This window comes from Sus scrofa, chromosome 5 (assembly GCF_000003025.6).
Source record: "Sus scrofa isolate TJ Tabasco breed Duroc chromosome 5, Sscrofa11.1, whole genome shotgun sequence".
Classification (NCBI taxonomy): Eukaryota; Metazoa; Chordata; class Mammalia; order Artiodactyla; family Suidae; genus Sus; species Sus scrofa.
Genome location: NC_010447.5, coordinates 87,909,442 through 87,927,136, shown reverse-complemented (window position 1 = coordinate 87,927,136; position 17,695 = coordinate 87,909,442). Strand labels below are relative to the sequence as shown.

The 17,695-nt window shown below is 40.7% G+C and overlaps 1 protein-coding gene across 2 annotated transcripts in view; it reads left to right on the top strand.

Annotated features, from left to right (window-relative positions):
- Positions 982-17,695, top strand: part of METAP2 (methionyl aminopeptidase 2) — a 35,335-nt gene continuing 18,621 nt past the window's right edge. Inside the window, exons 1-4 of one of the 2 annotated variants that reach the window (XM_003126711.6) lie at positions 982-1,228; positions 3,508-3,615; positions 13,727-13,792; positions 17,485-17,587. In XM_003126711.6, the coding sequence (XP_003126759.3) occupies positions 1,078-1,228; positions 3,508-3,615; positions 13,727-13,792; positions 17,485-17,587 (428 nt within the window). In that variant the 5' untranslated portion in view covers positions 982-1,077. The remainder of the gene's footprint in view (positions 1,229-3,507; positions 3,616-13,726; positions 13,793-17,484; positions 17,588-17,695) is intronic. The other variant, XM_005664247.3, reaches the window with a different exon arrangement.

Sequence of the window (17,695 nt, the reverse complement as noted above, 5' to 3'; positions counted from 1 at the left end):
AAAAAAGACAAAAAAAAAAAAAAAAAAGTGGATTGAATGAGAGAGATAATGAATGTAGAAACCTTGGCACTTAAGTGCTATTCATACAATAAGTATTTACTGGGCTCTGCTTTAGGTTTGAGGTAGGCTGGTAATAACAGTATAAAACTTGCAAGGTTCCTGTCTTCATGGAGTTCAAGGTAGTTGGACAGCCACACATCAAACAAATAGTCACATAAATAAATGAATTCCAATTGCCATGAAAAAAGGTTAAGAATTCAATGAGAGGTTGTATGAGCAGGGCCTCAGTTAAACTGTTGAGAGAGAATTCTCTGAGGGAATAGTACCTAAGGTCAAACTTGAAGGATGAAGAGTTTCTCAGCTCTGTTTAGTCTGGCTTCAATCTCTCTACCTAAATAGCTCGTACCAAGGTCACCAGTGGCTTCCATGTTACTATATACACATGACATTTTTCAGTCGTCTTACTTGACCTCTTAGCAGCACTCAGCGCAGGTGATCACCCCTTTCTTTTGGAGACGAAAGAACGCCCCTCATCTCTTTTCCTCTGACTGCCTCTTCGGGCCCCGTTGAGGTACATACAGCTCTTTAGTGCTGGGACGGCTTCGTCGTGAGCTGTAATTGTGACTAAAAACGCAGTCCTTTTGAGTCATAAAAAAGAAGTGTGTACAGTGAAGGCATTTTTTCGCCCCTCTCCGCGCTTCTGGGGCGCTGTGCATAAAACAACAAATATAAAACTTCGGTTCCAGCAGAGACGTCTCTCTGACTCTGTCTGGAGGCAGCGCTTATGCACAGGGCAAGCACAGGCTTTCCAAGAGACATTCTAGCAGGCTCATTTGCCTGAGGACTAGGCAAGGGCCCGGCCTGGCTGGGTTTTCCGCACCACAGCGGAAGCGCGGGCCCTGAGGCGAGCCCAGCCCCGCTCTGCGCACGCGCGGCCCCACAGGCGAGTCCGCCGCCGCCCCAGCATTCCCAGCGCCCCACCACCGAGAGCAACTTCCGGCGTCGCTGGTGTAGGTGGGTGAAGAAGGAGCGGGCCCTCGCCACTCTGTCTCAATCCCTCGCGCTCTCTCGGGCAACATGGCGGGCGTGGAGGAGGCGGCGTCCTCCGGGAGCCACCTGAATGGCGACCTGGATCCAGACGACAGGGAGGAGGGAGCTGCTTCTACGGCTGAGGAGGCAGCTAAGAAAAAAAGACGGAAGAAGAAGAAGACTAAAGGGGCTGCCACAGGTAAATGGGATTTTATGTTTTCCCAGTCCTTGCCAGGATGTTCGAACGGCTCGACTCAGGCCCGGCGGGGGTGACAGGGACTGGGGAGTCAACTCTGGGCTGATGCCCAGGACGGAACGTATGTCCAGGTCGGCCTGCAGATTCCCAGTCCCGGGGAGAGGCAGCTTCTCCCGTGAGACTAGGTAGGTGGTGGAGTTGGGGTGGAGGAGAAGAGGGTGCCTCAGCTTATCTGGGGTCGCTGGGCCGGAACCCCTATATTGTCGGAGCTCAGCTCCCACGCAGACGGTGCAACGGACCTGAAGCCGGGCACAGGGCCCAGCCCGCCCACCTTCCTTGAGGATTGGTCTCAAACTGGTTCTGACCCATACTGCCGCCTCTTTGCTGGAGCAGCGTGGGGACGCCTTTTCGTCGAGGATGGGGGTGAAGTGGACAAGTCTTAATACCTCGACGCACCTCCCCCCACCATCCCAGTTTACTGAGGGAATTTTGTGGCGGGCTGCACTTTCAGGACCTGTATGTGTGTGAATGCCCACGCGCCCTTGTCACTGAGTAGTAATAGCAAGATGTGCGGTGGTGGTGCGAATCTTCACCTGCCTAATCTCGTTTAGGATCCTGAAGCTTTTGGGCTTCTAGGCCTGAATTATTATGCCACTTGTAGGCGGTCTAGGTAGGATAATCTGTGGGTCCTAATGGAACTCCTCTAAATCCACTGGTAAAGTAAGGAAAACAGCTGGGGGATTACACTTGGACTGTATTATGAGTTAGAAACTTTTTTGAGAAGTCACTGTTTTTGTTGCATCAAGGCATTTTAGGAAAAATTATTTGTTCTGTTTCTCACTAAAATCAGCTACAGAAAGCATGAGAGAAAAATGGAAGGATAAAAATGATGAACGTGGAATTGAGAGCGGTTACAGAGGGTTAATCTATATCTTTCTGAAATTTTAAATAAATGGGAGTTGAGGAGGCATAGTTGCAGGGGCTGGGACACTTCCATAGCAAAATGGAATCCCAGGACGTAGTCTTGTGGTTGTTCCTCTTTTTTAGATTAAATCCAGACTTTTCCATTGTACTTTAAGGTGTTCAGCAGTCTGACCCTAATATTTTTAACAGTTGTATCTCTCAGTAGGAAATCTTTTTTTTTTTTTCTTTTTTTTCTTTTTTGCTTTTTAGGGCTGCCCTCTCGGCAAATATAAGTTCCCCAGCTAGGGGTCAAATTGGAACCTCAGCCACAGCAACGCAAGATCCGAGTTGCATTTGCGACCTACACCACAGCTCACGGCAATGCCGGATCCTTAACCCGCTGAGGGAGGCCAGGGATCGAACCTGCAACCACGTGGTTCCTAGTCAGATTTGTTTCCGCTGTGCCAGGACAGGGAACTCCTTAGTATGAATTCTTTACTGGCCAGAATGTCATTTCATTATGTGCTACCTGGTGAAACTACCTCTTTGCGCACACACATACTCCTCCTATAGCTAGGTTGTAATTATTTCCGGCATAGGGCCTGGTCTTGTGCTTAGCTGTTTGAGAGTTTTGTTTATTAGCAATGGAATATCTTTCCTTGTTTATTTTGATTTTACCCAGTGCACCTTGACACAACTTCTTTCTTCATGAACTTCCAAAGTCCCCAGGGTCCTACAGAAATCTTCTTACTAAGGACTTAAGCATTTATTGCCCATCTTAAGTTCCCATTTGGTTAATAAAGTATTTGTTGTAGTCTAATTGTTAAATGTGTTAAACAGTTAAACTACCTAAAGTTAGAGACCAACTTGCAGTTTAGCTCTTAGTACAGAAAACATGTCATGAATATTTTGTTGAATGGGCAGTACTACTAAGATATGGAAGATTTTTCTCATTAAATAAATTCTGCTTTGATTACAATAATGTTTCTGTTTTTGATTCTTGAACACTTATGAGAAAAGAAGTTGTGTGTTTTTAAGAATCCTTAGAACATATTCTAGAAGTTCCTGTCGTGGTTCAGTGGTTAATGAATCCGACTAGGAAACAGGAGGTTGCAGGTTCGATCCCTGGCCTCCCTCAGTGGGTTAAGGATCCGGCATTGCCGTGAGCTGTGGTGTAGGTCGCAGACGCGGCTCGAATCCCATGTTGCTGTGGCTGTGTCGTAGGCCGGTGGCTACAGCTCCATTTCGACCCCTAGCCTGGGAACCTCCATATGCTGCAGGTGCGGCCCTAGAAAAGACCAAAAAAAAAAGAAGAAGAATATATTCGAATGGGAAGATGTCTTTATTAGGTCTGGTTTTATTTATTATCATTTGACCAGCAGGGCAACAGGAACCTGAAAAGGAATCAGGAGGCTCGATTGATGAGGTAACAAGACAGTTGGAAACACAAGCATTGGACGAGAAAGAAAGAGATGATGACGATGAAGGTAAAACGATTAGTTTGATTTTTGTGTTTAGGAAAGCAAGAAAATATGACATTCTTTAAACAAAATCTACTTATTTGTCCATATTGTCCAATATTCTCTGATGTTTGATTTAATTAATGTTAAGCCTCAATGTTGCAGATAAAAAGGAAAAGATATTTTTTAGCAACTCTTTTGAAATGTCGGATATATTGAGTGCTCAAATAATACAGATCTCATGTTTTTAAAATGTACTTGTAAAAGGCTAAGTAGTTGGGTAAGTGTTAACAAGATAGACTTGGAGTTTCTGCTGTGGTGCCATGGGCTGAGAATCTGACTGCAATGGCTTGGGTCACTGTGGAAGCCTGGGTTTGATCCCTGGCGCAGTAGTAAAAAGGATTTTGTGTTGCTGCAGCTGTCATGTAGGTTAGGTTGCAGCTGCAGATTGGATTCATCCCCTGGCCAAGGCACTGCACAGGCTATGAGTGCAGCCATTTAAAAACTAATAATAAACTTGAATGACTATTTAATTAATGCTTATTAAACAGCTCATGTGTCCTAGGCACTGTCTTAGATACTTTCATGTATTCTCATTTTACCCTCACAAAACCAAGCAAGCAGGAAATAATAGTTATGTTATTAGCCCCATGTGACACAACTAGTATTTGTAGAGTAAAGCCAGAATTTCAAACTTAGCACCTGATTCCAAGTCTTTGCTCTTTACCCTCTGTACCAAAGATACTTTATTTTCTCTTTACTTTCAAAGGAGCGCATTGGAGTTGTGAAGTGGGTTAAGGATCTGGTGTTGCCACAGCTATGGCACAAGCTACAATTGCAGGCAGGTTTGATCCCTGGCCTGGGAACTTCCACATGCTGTGGATCTGGCAAAAAAAAAAATTGCCGTTTGTTAAAGGAGCACATTTGGAGTACTTCTAAAACATAATATGGGGAGTTCCTGCTGTGGTGCAGTAGGTTAATGATCTGACTTGTCTCTGTGGAAGCCCCAGTTTAATCCCTAGCGGGGTACAGTGGGTTAAGGGGTTCACCGTTGTTGCAGTTGTGGTGTAGGTTGAAGCTGCTCTTTATTTCGATCTCTGGCCTGGGAACTTCTATAGGCTGAAAGTGTGGCTGAAAAAAATTTTTTAAATTCTGTCATGAATTCCCTGACCCTAGATCATTGTGGTATTTTGGAGCTTGCTTCAAAGATTTCTTTAAAGACAACTCATGAATTGTGGGTGTTCCTGGCTATCAGTAAGATGGTAGAGGGAGTGATCAGTTAGGAGAACTATTATTCTACAGCCTCTTTTGGCTGTGACCTACTGTTCTGCCTCATGCACTACCAGCTTGGGCTTGTATCTTCCAGTGCTTAGCAACAGATATCTGCTGTACTTTAATTATATGTTAGGATAATGCACAGCAGTTGTTTTTCCTTTAGAAAGGTAAGTTCTCTGCCTTTAAGGAGCTTACAGTCAAATTAGTGAAAAAAGTGCTAAAATTTGTTATGGAACCATGACACCAGGTTGCGGCGAATTAACATCAATGTTTATCGCAAAGTGATAGGTGAGGAGAATGGTCAGCTCATGCTCAAAAGACCTGACTCCTCGGTAGCTTTTAGGAAAGGATTTTTTGTTTTGTTTTGTTTGTTTTTTTTGGCATTTCTTCGGCCGCTCCCACGGCATATAGAGGTTCCCAGGCTAGGGGTCCAATCGGAGCTGTAGCCACCGGCCTACGCCAGAGCCACAGCAACGCAGGATCTGAGCTGCGTCTGCAACCTACACCACAGCTCACAGCAACGCTGGATCGTTAACCCACTGAGCAAGGGCAGGGACCGAACCCGCAACCTCATGGTTCCTAGTCGGATTCGTTAACCACTGCGCCACAACGGGAACTCCTAGGAAAGGATTTGTGAAGGCAACATTAGAGGTGAGGATTGCAGGGTGCCTGATAAGCATTTAGACAGTCCTCTGATTGGTTGGTTGTGTGGTAAGGGAGACTTTTTGGGAATCTCAGTTATAGTTTGCTGGATTCAGCTGACCTAGTGGTCAGCATACAATTAACTTCCACCTGGTGGCGGTTTTAGTTACTGCAAACCAACTTAAGGATATGGCTGAGGTTATTATCAGTGGCCCTTGGGGAGAAACTAAAGGTCCTTGACTTTGTTTTATGGGTAAAGTATTATTTTGTTTTGTTGGACTGTTTTCTTTATTTCTGCATTATTTTGTTGTTGTTGTTGTTGTTGCTATTTCTTGGGCCGCTCCCGCGGCATATGGAGGTTCCCAGGCTAGGGGTCCAATCGGAGCTGTAGCCACCGGCCTATGCCAGAGCCACAGCAACGCGGGATCCGAGCTGCGTCTGCAACCTACACCACAGCTCACGGCAACGCCAGATCATTAACCCACTGAGCAAGGGCAGGGACCGAACCCGCAACCTCATGGTTCCTAGTCGGATTCGTTAACCACTGCGCCACGACGGGAACTCCTATTTCTGCTTTTTTTTTTTCTTTTCTGGCCTACCTATGGCCTGTGGAGTTCCCGGGCTATGGAACAGATCTGAACTACAGCTGTGACCAGCTGCGGCAACTTGGCTCCTTTAACCCATGTCCTGGTGCTGCAGAGACAGAACTGATCCTGTTACGCTACAGCAGGAACTCCTGTTTCTGCATTTGCTCTTTGGAACTTGGGGAAGGCCTAGGAGTCTAAAGCTTTTTTATAAACAGCAGCCGGGGGTGGGGGGTGGGGGTGCGCAAGGTCTTACTTGGTTCAAAGGGAATAGTTAGCTTTTCTTTTTTCCTTAAGCAAACCTCTTGTCCATTCTGCCTTGGATTATGAACATATTTTGAACTCTTAATAAAAACAGGTGTTTACAAATTCAGGGTAATGTAGTAGGTCACTGTAGACCCACTGTCACCCACAATCACAACACTAATTTGAAGACAGTGCCTTGTTCCACTGCACCTCTACAAAGTTATATGAACCTTTTGACATTGAAGGGGGAAATTTGCTTGTCAGGATGAAAATCTTCAATGTATTAAGGAAGATTTTAGGGATATTAGTTTTCTTCAGTCTGGGTTCATCACATTCCTAATTCTTTTTTATAATCAAGATCAACCAATACCACTAATCTGTTGTGAGAAGTCTTTGGGGGGATGGAAAGCTGATGTTTCAGTATCTTTGCTCTAAAAGAAAACTGATCATCATGGAGAGACAAAGAGAGGTGAAATAAAATTTGAAATTTGGAGGTGGAATTATGGGCTGAATGCTGAAGGAAAGCTCATTAGAAGGAATGGGACTTAAATAAAACCAGAGGAGGAGTTCCCGTAGTGGCGCAGTGGTTAACGGATCCGACTAGAAACCATGAGGTTGCGGGTTCGATCCCTGCCCTTGCTCAGTGGGTTGACGATCCGGCGTTGCCATGAGCTGTGGTGTAGGTTGCAGACGCGGCTTGGATCCTGCGTTGCTGTGGCTCTGGCGTAGGCTGGTGGCTGCAGCTCCGATTCGATCCCTAGCCTGGGAACCTCCATATGCCACGGGAGCGGCCCAAGAAATGGCAAAAAGACAAAAAAAAAAAAACCAAAAAAAAAAACCAGAGGAGACCATTTTGGGGCAGGACAATGCCGAGAAAATATGCAAAGTGTAGTACATGCTGGCCTCATGAGATCATTCATTGAGGGAGCCTTTGAGCATTTTTTCCCCCATTTTTCATTTGTTTATTCATTCATTTTTTTCCTTTCCAGTTTTATTGAAATATGATTAGCATATAGCAGTGTTTAAGCTTAGGGTATACAGCATAATTTTTTGACTTATATACATCATAAAATGATTGCCACAGTAACTTTAATGAATATCATATCATATAGATAAAAAATTAAAAAATATATATTTTCCTTGTAATGAGAACTGTTAACTTCCGTATATAACATATCACAGTATTACTAATGTTAATAATTACATCTCTAGTACTTATTTATCTTATAACTGAAAGTTTGTACCCTGTGACCACTTTCATCTAGTTCCCCTTCCCCTATCCTTTGCCTCTGGTAACCCCAAATCTGATCTCTATAAATTTGAGAATTCTTTTTTTTTTCTTTTTTTTTTTTTTGGTCTTTTTAGGACTGCACCTACGGCATATGGAGGTTCCCAGGCTAGGGGTGGATTCAGAGCTGGAGCTGTAGCAGCCCACCTATACTATAGCTCCCAGCAATGTGGGATCCTTAACCCACTGAGCAAGGCCAGGGATCAAACCTGCATCTTCATGGACACTAGTCTGATTTGTTTCTGCTGAGCCACAATTAGAACTCCAAATTTGAGAATTCTTATAAGGAGAAGAATGTTATGAAGAAATAATTCAGTCTTCATATACATGCAGGATTGTTAGCAAGGAAGAAATATACAGGAAAGGTATGGGTGATCATTTTGGAGGCCACTTGAGAATAGCCCCAGGCATGAGGTAATGAGAATAGAAAGGAAGGGTCCAATGGAACAGTGGTTGTGGAGGTAGAATTTGAAGGATTTAGAGACTTGCAGTCTGGGGAGAAGGAAGGAGGAGGGGCATTAGTAGACTCTGAGGGTTTGAATTTGGGTGACAGTGTTGGCACTGTCTACTGAAATGGTGAAGTGACAAGGGAGAGCTGGTTAAGAGCTTGAGGGAGGGTGGTTGCAAGCAAAGAAGATGAACTTAATTTTAGGTTTATTTAATTTGAAACTGGGGTGTTAGTGTGAAAAGTTAATCTTGTAGGTATTTGGCATTGTGCTAGGTAATTCATTCAATAAGTTTTTAAGCTTGGTTTATTGAGGTATAATTTTCCTGGGATAATATGTTCATATTTTAAAAAAATTAGACTACCTTTTAGAGCAGTTCTAGGTTCAGAGCAAAATTGAGCAGAAGGTGAAGTTTTCCCATATACCTCCTACCACCATGCAGGCCTAGCCTATTTGTTACGACTTATGAACCTACACTGATACATCATTATAACCTAAAGTCTACTTTATATTAGGGTTTACTCTTGATGTGTACATTCTCTATATTCACCTTTTAAAATGTATAGTTTGGTGAATTTTGGCAAATGTATGCATTTGTATAAACACTATCACAGCCAAGCTATAGATTATTTCCATTTAACATTTTCATCTCACAGAGTTCCCATCATGGCTCAGTGGTTAATGAACCCAACTAGTATCCATGGGTTCGATCCCTGGCCTTGCTCAGTGGGTTAAGGATCTGGCATTGCTGTGAGCTGTGGTGTAGGTGGCAGATGGCATGGATCTGGCGTTGCCGTGGTGTGGGATAGCAGCTGCAGCTCCGATTTGACCCCTAGCTTGGGAACTTCCATATGCCGAAGGTGCAGCCTTAAAAAAGACAGAAGACAAAAAACAAACAAAAAATTTTTCACCTCCACAGTAAGTTCCTTTGTGCCCTTTTGTAGTCAGTTTTCTTGCTCTAAACCCCAATATATTTTCTGTTCCTATGTGGGGTTTCTTTTTCTATAATATCATATAAATAGAATGATTATAGTATGCAGTGTTTTTGGTGTTTTGCTTGTTTCACTTAGCATATTTTGGAGAGTCATCCAGTTGTGTATCAGTTCATTGCTGAGTAGTGTTCCAAATTTGTTTATCCATTTACTAGTCGATGAATGTTTGGCATGTTTCTGGTTTTTGTCTATTATGGATAAATTTACAGTGAACATTTGCATACAGGTCTTTGTTTAGACTTATGTTTTTATTTCTCCTGGGTAAATGCCTAGGAGTAGGGTTGCTGGTCATGTGGTAAGTGTATGTTTAAGCTCTTAAGAAACTATCAAACTGTTTTCCAGAGTGGCTGTACCATTTTAACATTCCTGTCAACAGTATTTAAGAGTTTTCAGTCCCTTCAGTATCCTTATACACACTGGTATTGTTAGTTTTAATTTTATCTCTTTAATAGTTGTATAATGGTATGTCATTGTGGTTTTGATTTACATTTTCCAAATGGCTGATGATGTTGAACATCTTTATGTATTTTTATTTGCCTTTCTTACATCTTTCGTTAGGAGTCTAACTCTTTTGTCCATTTTTCAGTTGGGTTATTTATTGTCTTAGTATGTAAATTGTTGTTTATATATTCTTGATGCAAGTTCTTTATCAGATGCATTTTTTTTTTGCTATTTCTTGGGCCGCTCCCGCGGCATATGGAGGGTCCCAGGCTAGGGGTCCAATCGGAGCTGTAGCCGCCGGCCTACGCCAGAGCCACAGCAACGTGGGATCCGAGCCGCGTCTGTGACCTACACCACAGCTCATGGCAATGCTGGATCGTTTACCCGCTGAGCAAGGGCAGGGACCGAACCCGCAACCTCATGGTTCCTAGTCGGATTCGTTAACCACTGCGCCATGATGGGAACGCCCAGATGCATGTTTTATAGATACTTTCTCCTATACTAGTACTGTTTGCAGCAGAAGAGATTTGAATTTGATGAAGTCCAGTTATCGAATTTTTTCCATTATGGATCATATTTTTTGTGTCCTAGCCAAAAGGTTAAATCCTTGAGGTCTCTAAGGTCATGAAGATTTTTCTCGTGTTCTCTTCAAGAAGTTTTTATAATGTCATAAATTTTATAAGGAAGAACTGTTTTATGTATCTAATGAAAAAATATGTTTAGGTCTGTGGTCTATTTATAATTAATTTTTATATATAGTGCAAGGTTAGGATTGAGGTTCTTTTTTTTGTATATAGATGTCTAATTGTCATTTATCATATATTATTTGATTTGAGCATAGTGCTAATACAGAAATAAAAGTCTCTGTCTATTAAGAGTATCCTGGCATGCTCTGCTAAAAGACATATAAAAACATAAATTGCAGCATGGTATGATCAGTGGAACTATGAGCATATGTAGTTTAATATTCAGATCCTGGTTATACCACCATTCTAGCACAAGCATTCAATAAGTGGAGGCCATTATCCTGTAGTGAATACCAACCTTAGACATTGGATAAAGTAGTATATGGCCATACCTCCCTGAACTCACCCAACTTTGATCTTGGAAGCTAAGCAGGGTGGGGCCTGGTCAGTAGTTGAATGGGAGATTTTGGATAAAGTAATTAGCTTTAGAAGGATGATTGAGTATCAAGGAGGAGCTTCATCTTATCCCACTTTAAAAATGAAGAGACTGTGGTAGAGAGAGGCTAACTAACTTACCCAGGGTTACACAGCTTGAAAGATTTTGAGTGTATGTTTAAGTTTAAAACTGGTGGAGTCCCTTCATGGCTCAGCAGTTAACAAACCCTACTAGGATCCATGAGGATGCGGGTTCGATCCCTGGCCTCACTCAGTGGGTTAAGGATCCAGGGTTGCTGTGAGCTGTGGTGTAGGTCCCAGACATGGCTTGAGTCTGGTGTTGCTGTGGCGTAGGCCAGCATCTACAGCTCCGATTCAACCCCTAGCCTGGGAACCTCCACATGCCTCGGGTGCAGCCCTAAAATAGCAAAAAAAAATATTTTTTTTTAATTAAAAAAAAATATGAAACTGGTTTTACATCTTGAAGTGTTTGTTTCGAATTCAGTCTGAGGTTTGTAGCCATGTGCTACGTTGAATGTTTGTCCAGAGGAAAGACTGTCTTGTTTACCATTCTGCCCCTATTGCTGGCACTTAAGAACTCAGCACACATTTATTGGGTGCATGAAGAAGACCATTGTTAAAATTGTACTGCAGAATATGTGAATTAGATCATATGACACAGGAGGAAATTGAAAGTTAACGTTTTCCAAAAATTTTTCATGTTATTTTTGTTAGGCTTTTGAGTCCAGAAACCGCTAATGAGTAAAACAGCAATACTTATGTCTCCACTCTGTCTCTATTAATTTAATAAGATTGAACATAAGAAATGCAATTTTGTGTGTCAAAAATCTTCAGATATTAGCAGTTTCTTATCACTCAACCCATTAAAGTCTTAGGTCTTGTTACCTCCCTACTGCTGTTTCCTATTTATCAACTAGGTGAAAATAAACAGTATAAACTAAAAGAACATTCATTTATTGAATAGACTGATTATTTATCACATATTTGGCACTGTGCTTAAGAAATGGTGTCTAACACTTGAGCTCACAGACAAATAGGGGGGGTCAGTGTGAACCAATGATTGCGTGATAATTATAATAGAAGAATATAGTAGGTGTGTGGTGAGATAATTTCTTTAATGGCTCCTACTTATCAATCTGGATAAGTGAAAAAGGAGCTCTTTGAGCTGAAAATGTAAGCAGTCATTTGACATTGTTTTATGAGTGTGGATTTTACCATCTAAAGATTATTTAGGAGTTCCCGTCGTGGCGCAGTGGTTAACGAATCCGACTAGGAACCATGAGGTTGCGGGTTCGGTCCCTGCCCTTGCTCAGTGGATTAAGGATCCGGCATCGCCGTGAGCTGTGGTGTAGGTTGCAGATGCGGCTTGGATCCCGCGTTGCTGTGGCTCTGGCGTAGGCCAGTGGCTACAGCTCCGATTGGACCCCTAGCCTGGGAACCTCCATATGCCGCGGGAGCGGCCCAAGAAATAGCAAAAAAAAAAAAAAGATTATTTAATGCTAGGCATGAGTTACTACCAGTAGGTGAAACATTTGAAAGAATATTACATGGTGAGCATACTATTAAACTATCAATTTCAGTTATCTGGGACAGGGTTTCATTCATCCCTGCTTCATAGCAGTGTGATTTGTGGGTAGATTAATATACCTCAGAAATGATTGTTGACGTTTATTGAGCAGCATTTTAAGAAATTCAGACATATAGGTCGTGTGTGTGTGTGTGTGTGTGTGTGTGTGTGTGTGTGTGTGTCTTTTTAGGGCCGTACCTACAGCATAGGGAAGTTCCCAGGCTAGGGGTTGAATTGGAGCTGCAGCTGCTGGCCTATAGTACAGCCAAGCCACTCTGGATCCGAGCAGTGTCTGCAATCTATACTACAGCTTATGGCAACCCCAGATCCTCAACCCACTGACAGGCGCCAGGAATCAAACCCGAATCCTCATGAATACTAGTCGGGTTCATTACCACTGAGCCACAACGGGAACTCCCCTTATGTCTATTTTTGAAACGTTTATTTAAAATGCTGTAAGTCACTTTTTAATCTTGGCCATAATTACGTTCTTTATTTTTTTCAGAGTTCAAGGATATGGCCATAGGGCTTCATGTCAGTTTTTATAACTGACAGGCATGACCAAGAAAAACAAACAAGAAAAAACTGACAGGCAGCTCATGGCTATTTTGGGTACTTCTTTGCCAACTGTTTTTGTTGTTTTATAATAGTTCTTATTTGGGGCCATCAGGTTCTTTCGTGACTATGAGAACTATAAACCTAGAAAAGTGGAATTTTTTTCCCCTATATAATTTGACCCAGAAGGAGAGCTCTTTTTCTTTAATAACAACTATGCAGGAAAGGAAGATATTTTAAAAATATGAGACCCCAATTTCCTCTCCCTGGATTAGGAATCAGGTGACATATTCGTGGTCCAATTCTGATGTTTATCCATTAGGATTACTTGAGTGTGCCCCTTAAACATTGTCACCTCATGGGGTTGCTCATGAGGATCACATGAGGTTATGAGATACAAGTGATTAACTGCAAAGCATATGTAAACTCTAGTGTTATTTCAGATGAAGCCGTACAATCATTATCAGTATTTAACATTAGTTCTTTTTCTTAGCTTTTATTTATTTAATTTATTTTGCTTTTTAGGGCTGCACCCGAGGCATATGGAAGTTCCCAGGATAGGGGTCAAATTGGAGCTACAGCTGCTGGTCTACACCACGCCGCAGCAACTCTTGGATATTAGTTGGATTATTTCTGCTAGCCACAAGGAGAACTCCTTTCTTAGCTTTTAAAAGAGGTGTGATTTAAAATATTTTTTATTCTTAAAATATTTTATTCAACAATTCTTTTATTAGAGTAAGTCAAAGTAAAGTTTACTAATGTTTTTCGTTATGCAAGTCAAATTCTGATACATAAAGCTAGCAATATACAAAATCCTAAGAGTATTGGGTCAGCTTTGTTGTGTGCTATTTAAGAGGCACCGTGTGTGTGTTTTGTGTGTGTGTGTGTAGTTGTCTGCTTGTGCTTGTTTCATCCCTCTGCTTACGAGGTTTAAATGATTTTGACGTTGTCTTTTCTTAGATGGAGATGGTGATGGAGATGGAGCAACTGGAAAGAAAAAGAAAAAGAAGAAGAAGAAGAGAGGACGTTAGTGTCTTTAGTTAATCTTCCTTGACAGATTAGAAGTGGGTTTTTAATCAGGGTTGAAGAGTAGGTTTGAAGTTGCTTAAGATCCTGGTTTATCTTAGGGAAATAAATTTAGGCTTAATAGAGGTAGAATTTAGTGTAACCTACAAGTATTTGGCAAGTACTGTGTTTTAACAGTCTTGTTACTTTCTTTAGCTGTTATTCAGCCAAGGAATGTTAATAATATTAAGTTGTTGCATTTGAATGCAAATTAGGTATGGGTCCCTAAAAACTTTATAATTTAAAACTTGAATAATTCCGGTAATTTTTTCAGTGATGGCTAAAGTAAAGCCATCCTGTGATAATAGGATTAACATAGTTTGCAATTCACCTGCCAACCTTGATATTAAAAGATTCTTGAATATTTAATGAGGAATCCCATTATTTAAAATTTGTGGATATGGTGAATTTTTATTGGTAACATTTATATTGCACTATTTAAATTCAGTTAAAATATGATCCTATTGTATTTTGTTTCTGTAAATGGTATAATCAAACATCTTCAGGGACCTGAATCTCTTAGAGTAAGGGGAGACCACATAGTATTGAGGAATAAAGGTTGGGTTGAGAATCAGAACAGGTTTCAATCCCCGATGCCCTTTAGTCTATAAGGGACCACTGAGTAGCTAAACCTTCCTTTAACATCTTGAGGCTAAAATTTTATGAATCAGGGTATTGGGGGCTGACTTTCATTTTTATCTCTGTGTTCAAATACTTAAATTACTTTTTTGAGGAAGCTTTGGCTCTGTTAGTCATTTCCTTGATATGTCTCTAGGTGGAGGTGGGATAGCCTTTCTATCCAGGCATCTGTTCTGGTTAGATCCCTTCTACTCAGGATGTCAGTTATTTAATGAGCACAGATAACTTGCATTCTAGCAATCTCCAGAGATTATTATGTCATATTCCTTCCATTCAAAACTGTTCATGGTGTGATGATGAGACATATTATTACTTGAGAATGGCTTGAGAGAGATCCTATTTCTCCAAATACTCTGAAATTGTTCCCTAATGAAGATAGCTAAGCAGGGAGGAATGTTAAGGAGCTGCTTTGCATTTGCCCTTGGTAGGATTCTTCCACTGACGGATGTTTTAATATGATGCCATTAGCCTTTATAGTGCCTCCTCTGAAGATGTTGCACTTACCGTTCATTATATTTCTTTATGGGCACTCTCAAGAGACCCTCTTTTGTCTCGTGTTAGTATCAAGAATAATTGTGTTTTTCCTAAATAGTTAACGTGTTTTATCACAGAAACATTGTAAACTATGTAAATAATGTAATCCCTTTTTCCCCTTTTAAAAAATATATTGGCTACTAGAGGATTTAGAGCCAAATCTGGTTTTGTATTGTCCTTCTTCCAGGTTCTATATTATATTTTTGTGTTTTGATTTTCGCTCTCTAAAGGCCGACATAAATCAGTTCTGGAATAAGTCAAATAATGTAATCAAGGGACGTTTACTGCCTTCGTTTTCCTTATTTATTAAGTGAGAGAATTAAAATGGTAGCTAATAACTATAATACAGATATAATTATAGTTTTAGATAACTTAGACATAGTACATTATAATTTTCAAAGGTTATCCAAGATTTCACCTAATTCTTCATATTTGTAGATGAGGAAACTGAGGCTTGGCACAGATAGCTATTTGTCCAAGTCAGAGCTAATAAGTAGTAAAGGCGAGGCTTCATCTTATTTTGATTACAAATTATTTTTTTCTCTGATGATATTTTTGAGCGCCTTAATAATTTGTGGATAGTACAAAAGGCATCTTTATTAGATTTGTAGATGAAATAAAGCTGAGAATGATCAGATAGTACTTTGGATGACAAAAATCAAGATTTCGAAAGAAAATTGCATCAGTAGCCTAATGTCAACAAGATGAAATTTAAATAGGCATATATAAAGTTAGTTTAAGGTTATAGGATCCTAAGGATTTTTGAGTGCTTGTACAGTGTGAACCAAAAAGCTAGAAATCTCAACCTTTTCATAGCAGTAGGATTTTGAGAATTATACTAATTAGCATAAGGTGTAGTCTTACACTGATTATATCTTATTTGAATTATTAACCAGGAGTTGATTCTAGTACTAGCTTAAAAGGGGCACTGAACAAGGTCCAAGTGAAAGTGTCAACCACATCCCTGAAAGTGGTTTCTCATCATAGAAGGAAGCAATAGAAATGAAAAGTGATTTTTTTTTTTTTTTTTTTGCTTTTTAGGGTCTCATCTCTGCCGTGTGGAAGTTCTCAGGCTAGGGGTAGAATTGGAGCTGCAGCTGCAGGCCTTTTCCATAGCCACAGCAACTCCAGATCCTAGCCACATCTGTGACCCAAACTGCAGCTTGTGGCAATACAGGATCCTTAACCCACTGAGCAAGGTCAGGGATCGAACCCACATCCTCATGTACGCTAGTTGGGTTCTTAACAGGACTGAGCCTCAACAGGATATCCAGAGAATATATATATATATATTTTTAACTGCAAAAAATGAAGTAGAAGCATCAAATGGAAGTATCAGGGAGACTAGTGTAGGAAGAGCTTTCTAACAGTTACAGTTCTCCAAAAATGAATGAATTTTAGTTTGGGAAATGGTGACTGCCTCCATCGTCAGGCTCTTAGTGCTATCTCTCAGGGGTATTAGAGGATTCCTGGATTTGAGTGAAGCTAAATAAGATGACTTCTAAGGTCCTTTCTGATCTCAGATTCTTAACGTTTCCTCTTAGGAGGAGCCTAAAACTATTTCCCAAGTTTATTTTCCGCATAGAACACTTTCAAACATTACATAAAAAGAGGAAAATAAGGAGTTCTCGTGACTCAGCGGTAACAAACTGCTGAGTATCCATGAGTACTTGGGTTCAGTTCCTGGCCTCGCTCAATGGGTTAAGGATCCAACATTCCCATGAACTGCGGTGTAGGTCACAGACTTGGCTCAAATCTGGCCTTGCTGTGGCTGTGGTGTAGGCTGGCACCTGTGGCTCTGATTCAACCCCTAGCCTGGGAACTTCCACATGCCAAAGGTGTGGCCCTAGAAAGAATGTAAAAAGCGTAAAAATTTTAAAAAAGAATTTTAAAAACGTGTTTAATGTATTTAAAAAGATTTTTAGAAGACAAATCTGAATGTTTTTTAAAAGGCATTTTGGAACACTGATGTCTTAGAATATAGTTTAGGAAATAATGTCCTTAAAACTTATGCTAAGTACTGTTAACTTTTTCAAGTACCTGGAAATGCGTATATGGCTGCCTAAAAAATCTTTTAGCACTGGGTATGTATACTCTAACTTTTATACCTAATGTACCCTTGGAATAAATTATTTTACGTACTTTATTTACACATAGTAGCTTTATGTCTTTATTGCTATAGGACTTCTTACTTTCTTGAAGACAAAAATGTTAGACGTGTACTTTCTGCCAAGGCCTAGACTATTTAAATACATAATGGAGTTCTGAGGAGTTGAATATTTTTATTCCGAATGACTCGTAAATCAGAGGAGGTGGCTAGTTTGGTAAAATATCTTCTGTTTTTAACTGTAAAGTGATAGCAAGGAGGTTCCTTAAAATCAGGACATATAATAACCATTAGGAACTGAGAAAAACTGTAACGATAACTGCTTAATTTTATTTTTAACTATAGAAGTTAATGCTTTATTTGTATCTCACAGCAAAAGTTCAAACAGACCCTCCCTCAGTTCCAATATGTGACCTGTATCCTAATGGTGTATTTCCCAAAGGACAAGAATGCGAGTACCCACCCACACAAGATGGGTAAGGATCATAAAATAACTTACATTTTGACTTTTCAAAATTGCAGCTTAGCAGTAAAGCAGATTTGATTTTTCTTAGAACTTTGCTCCACTACCTTAATAAGAAAGC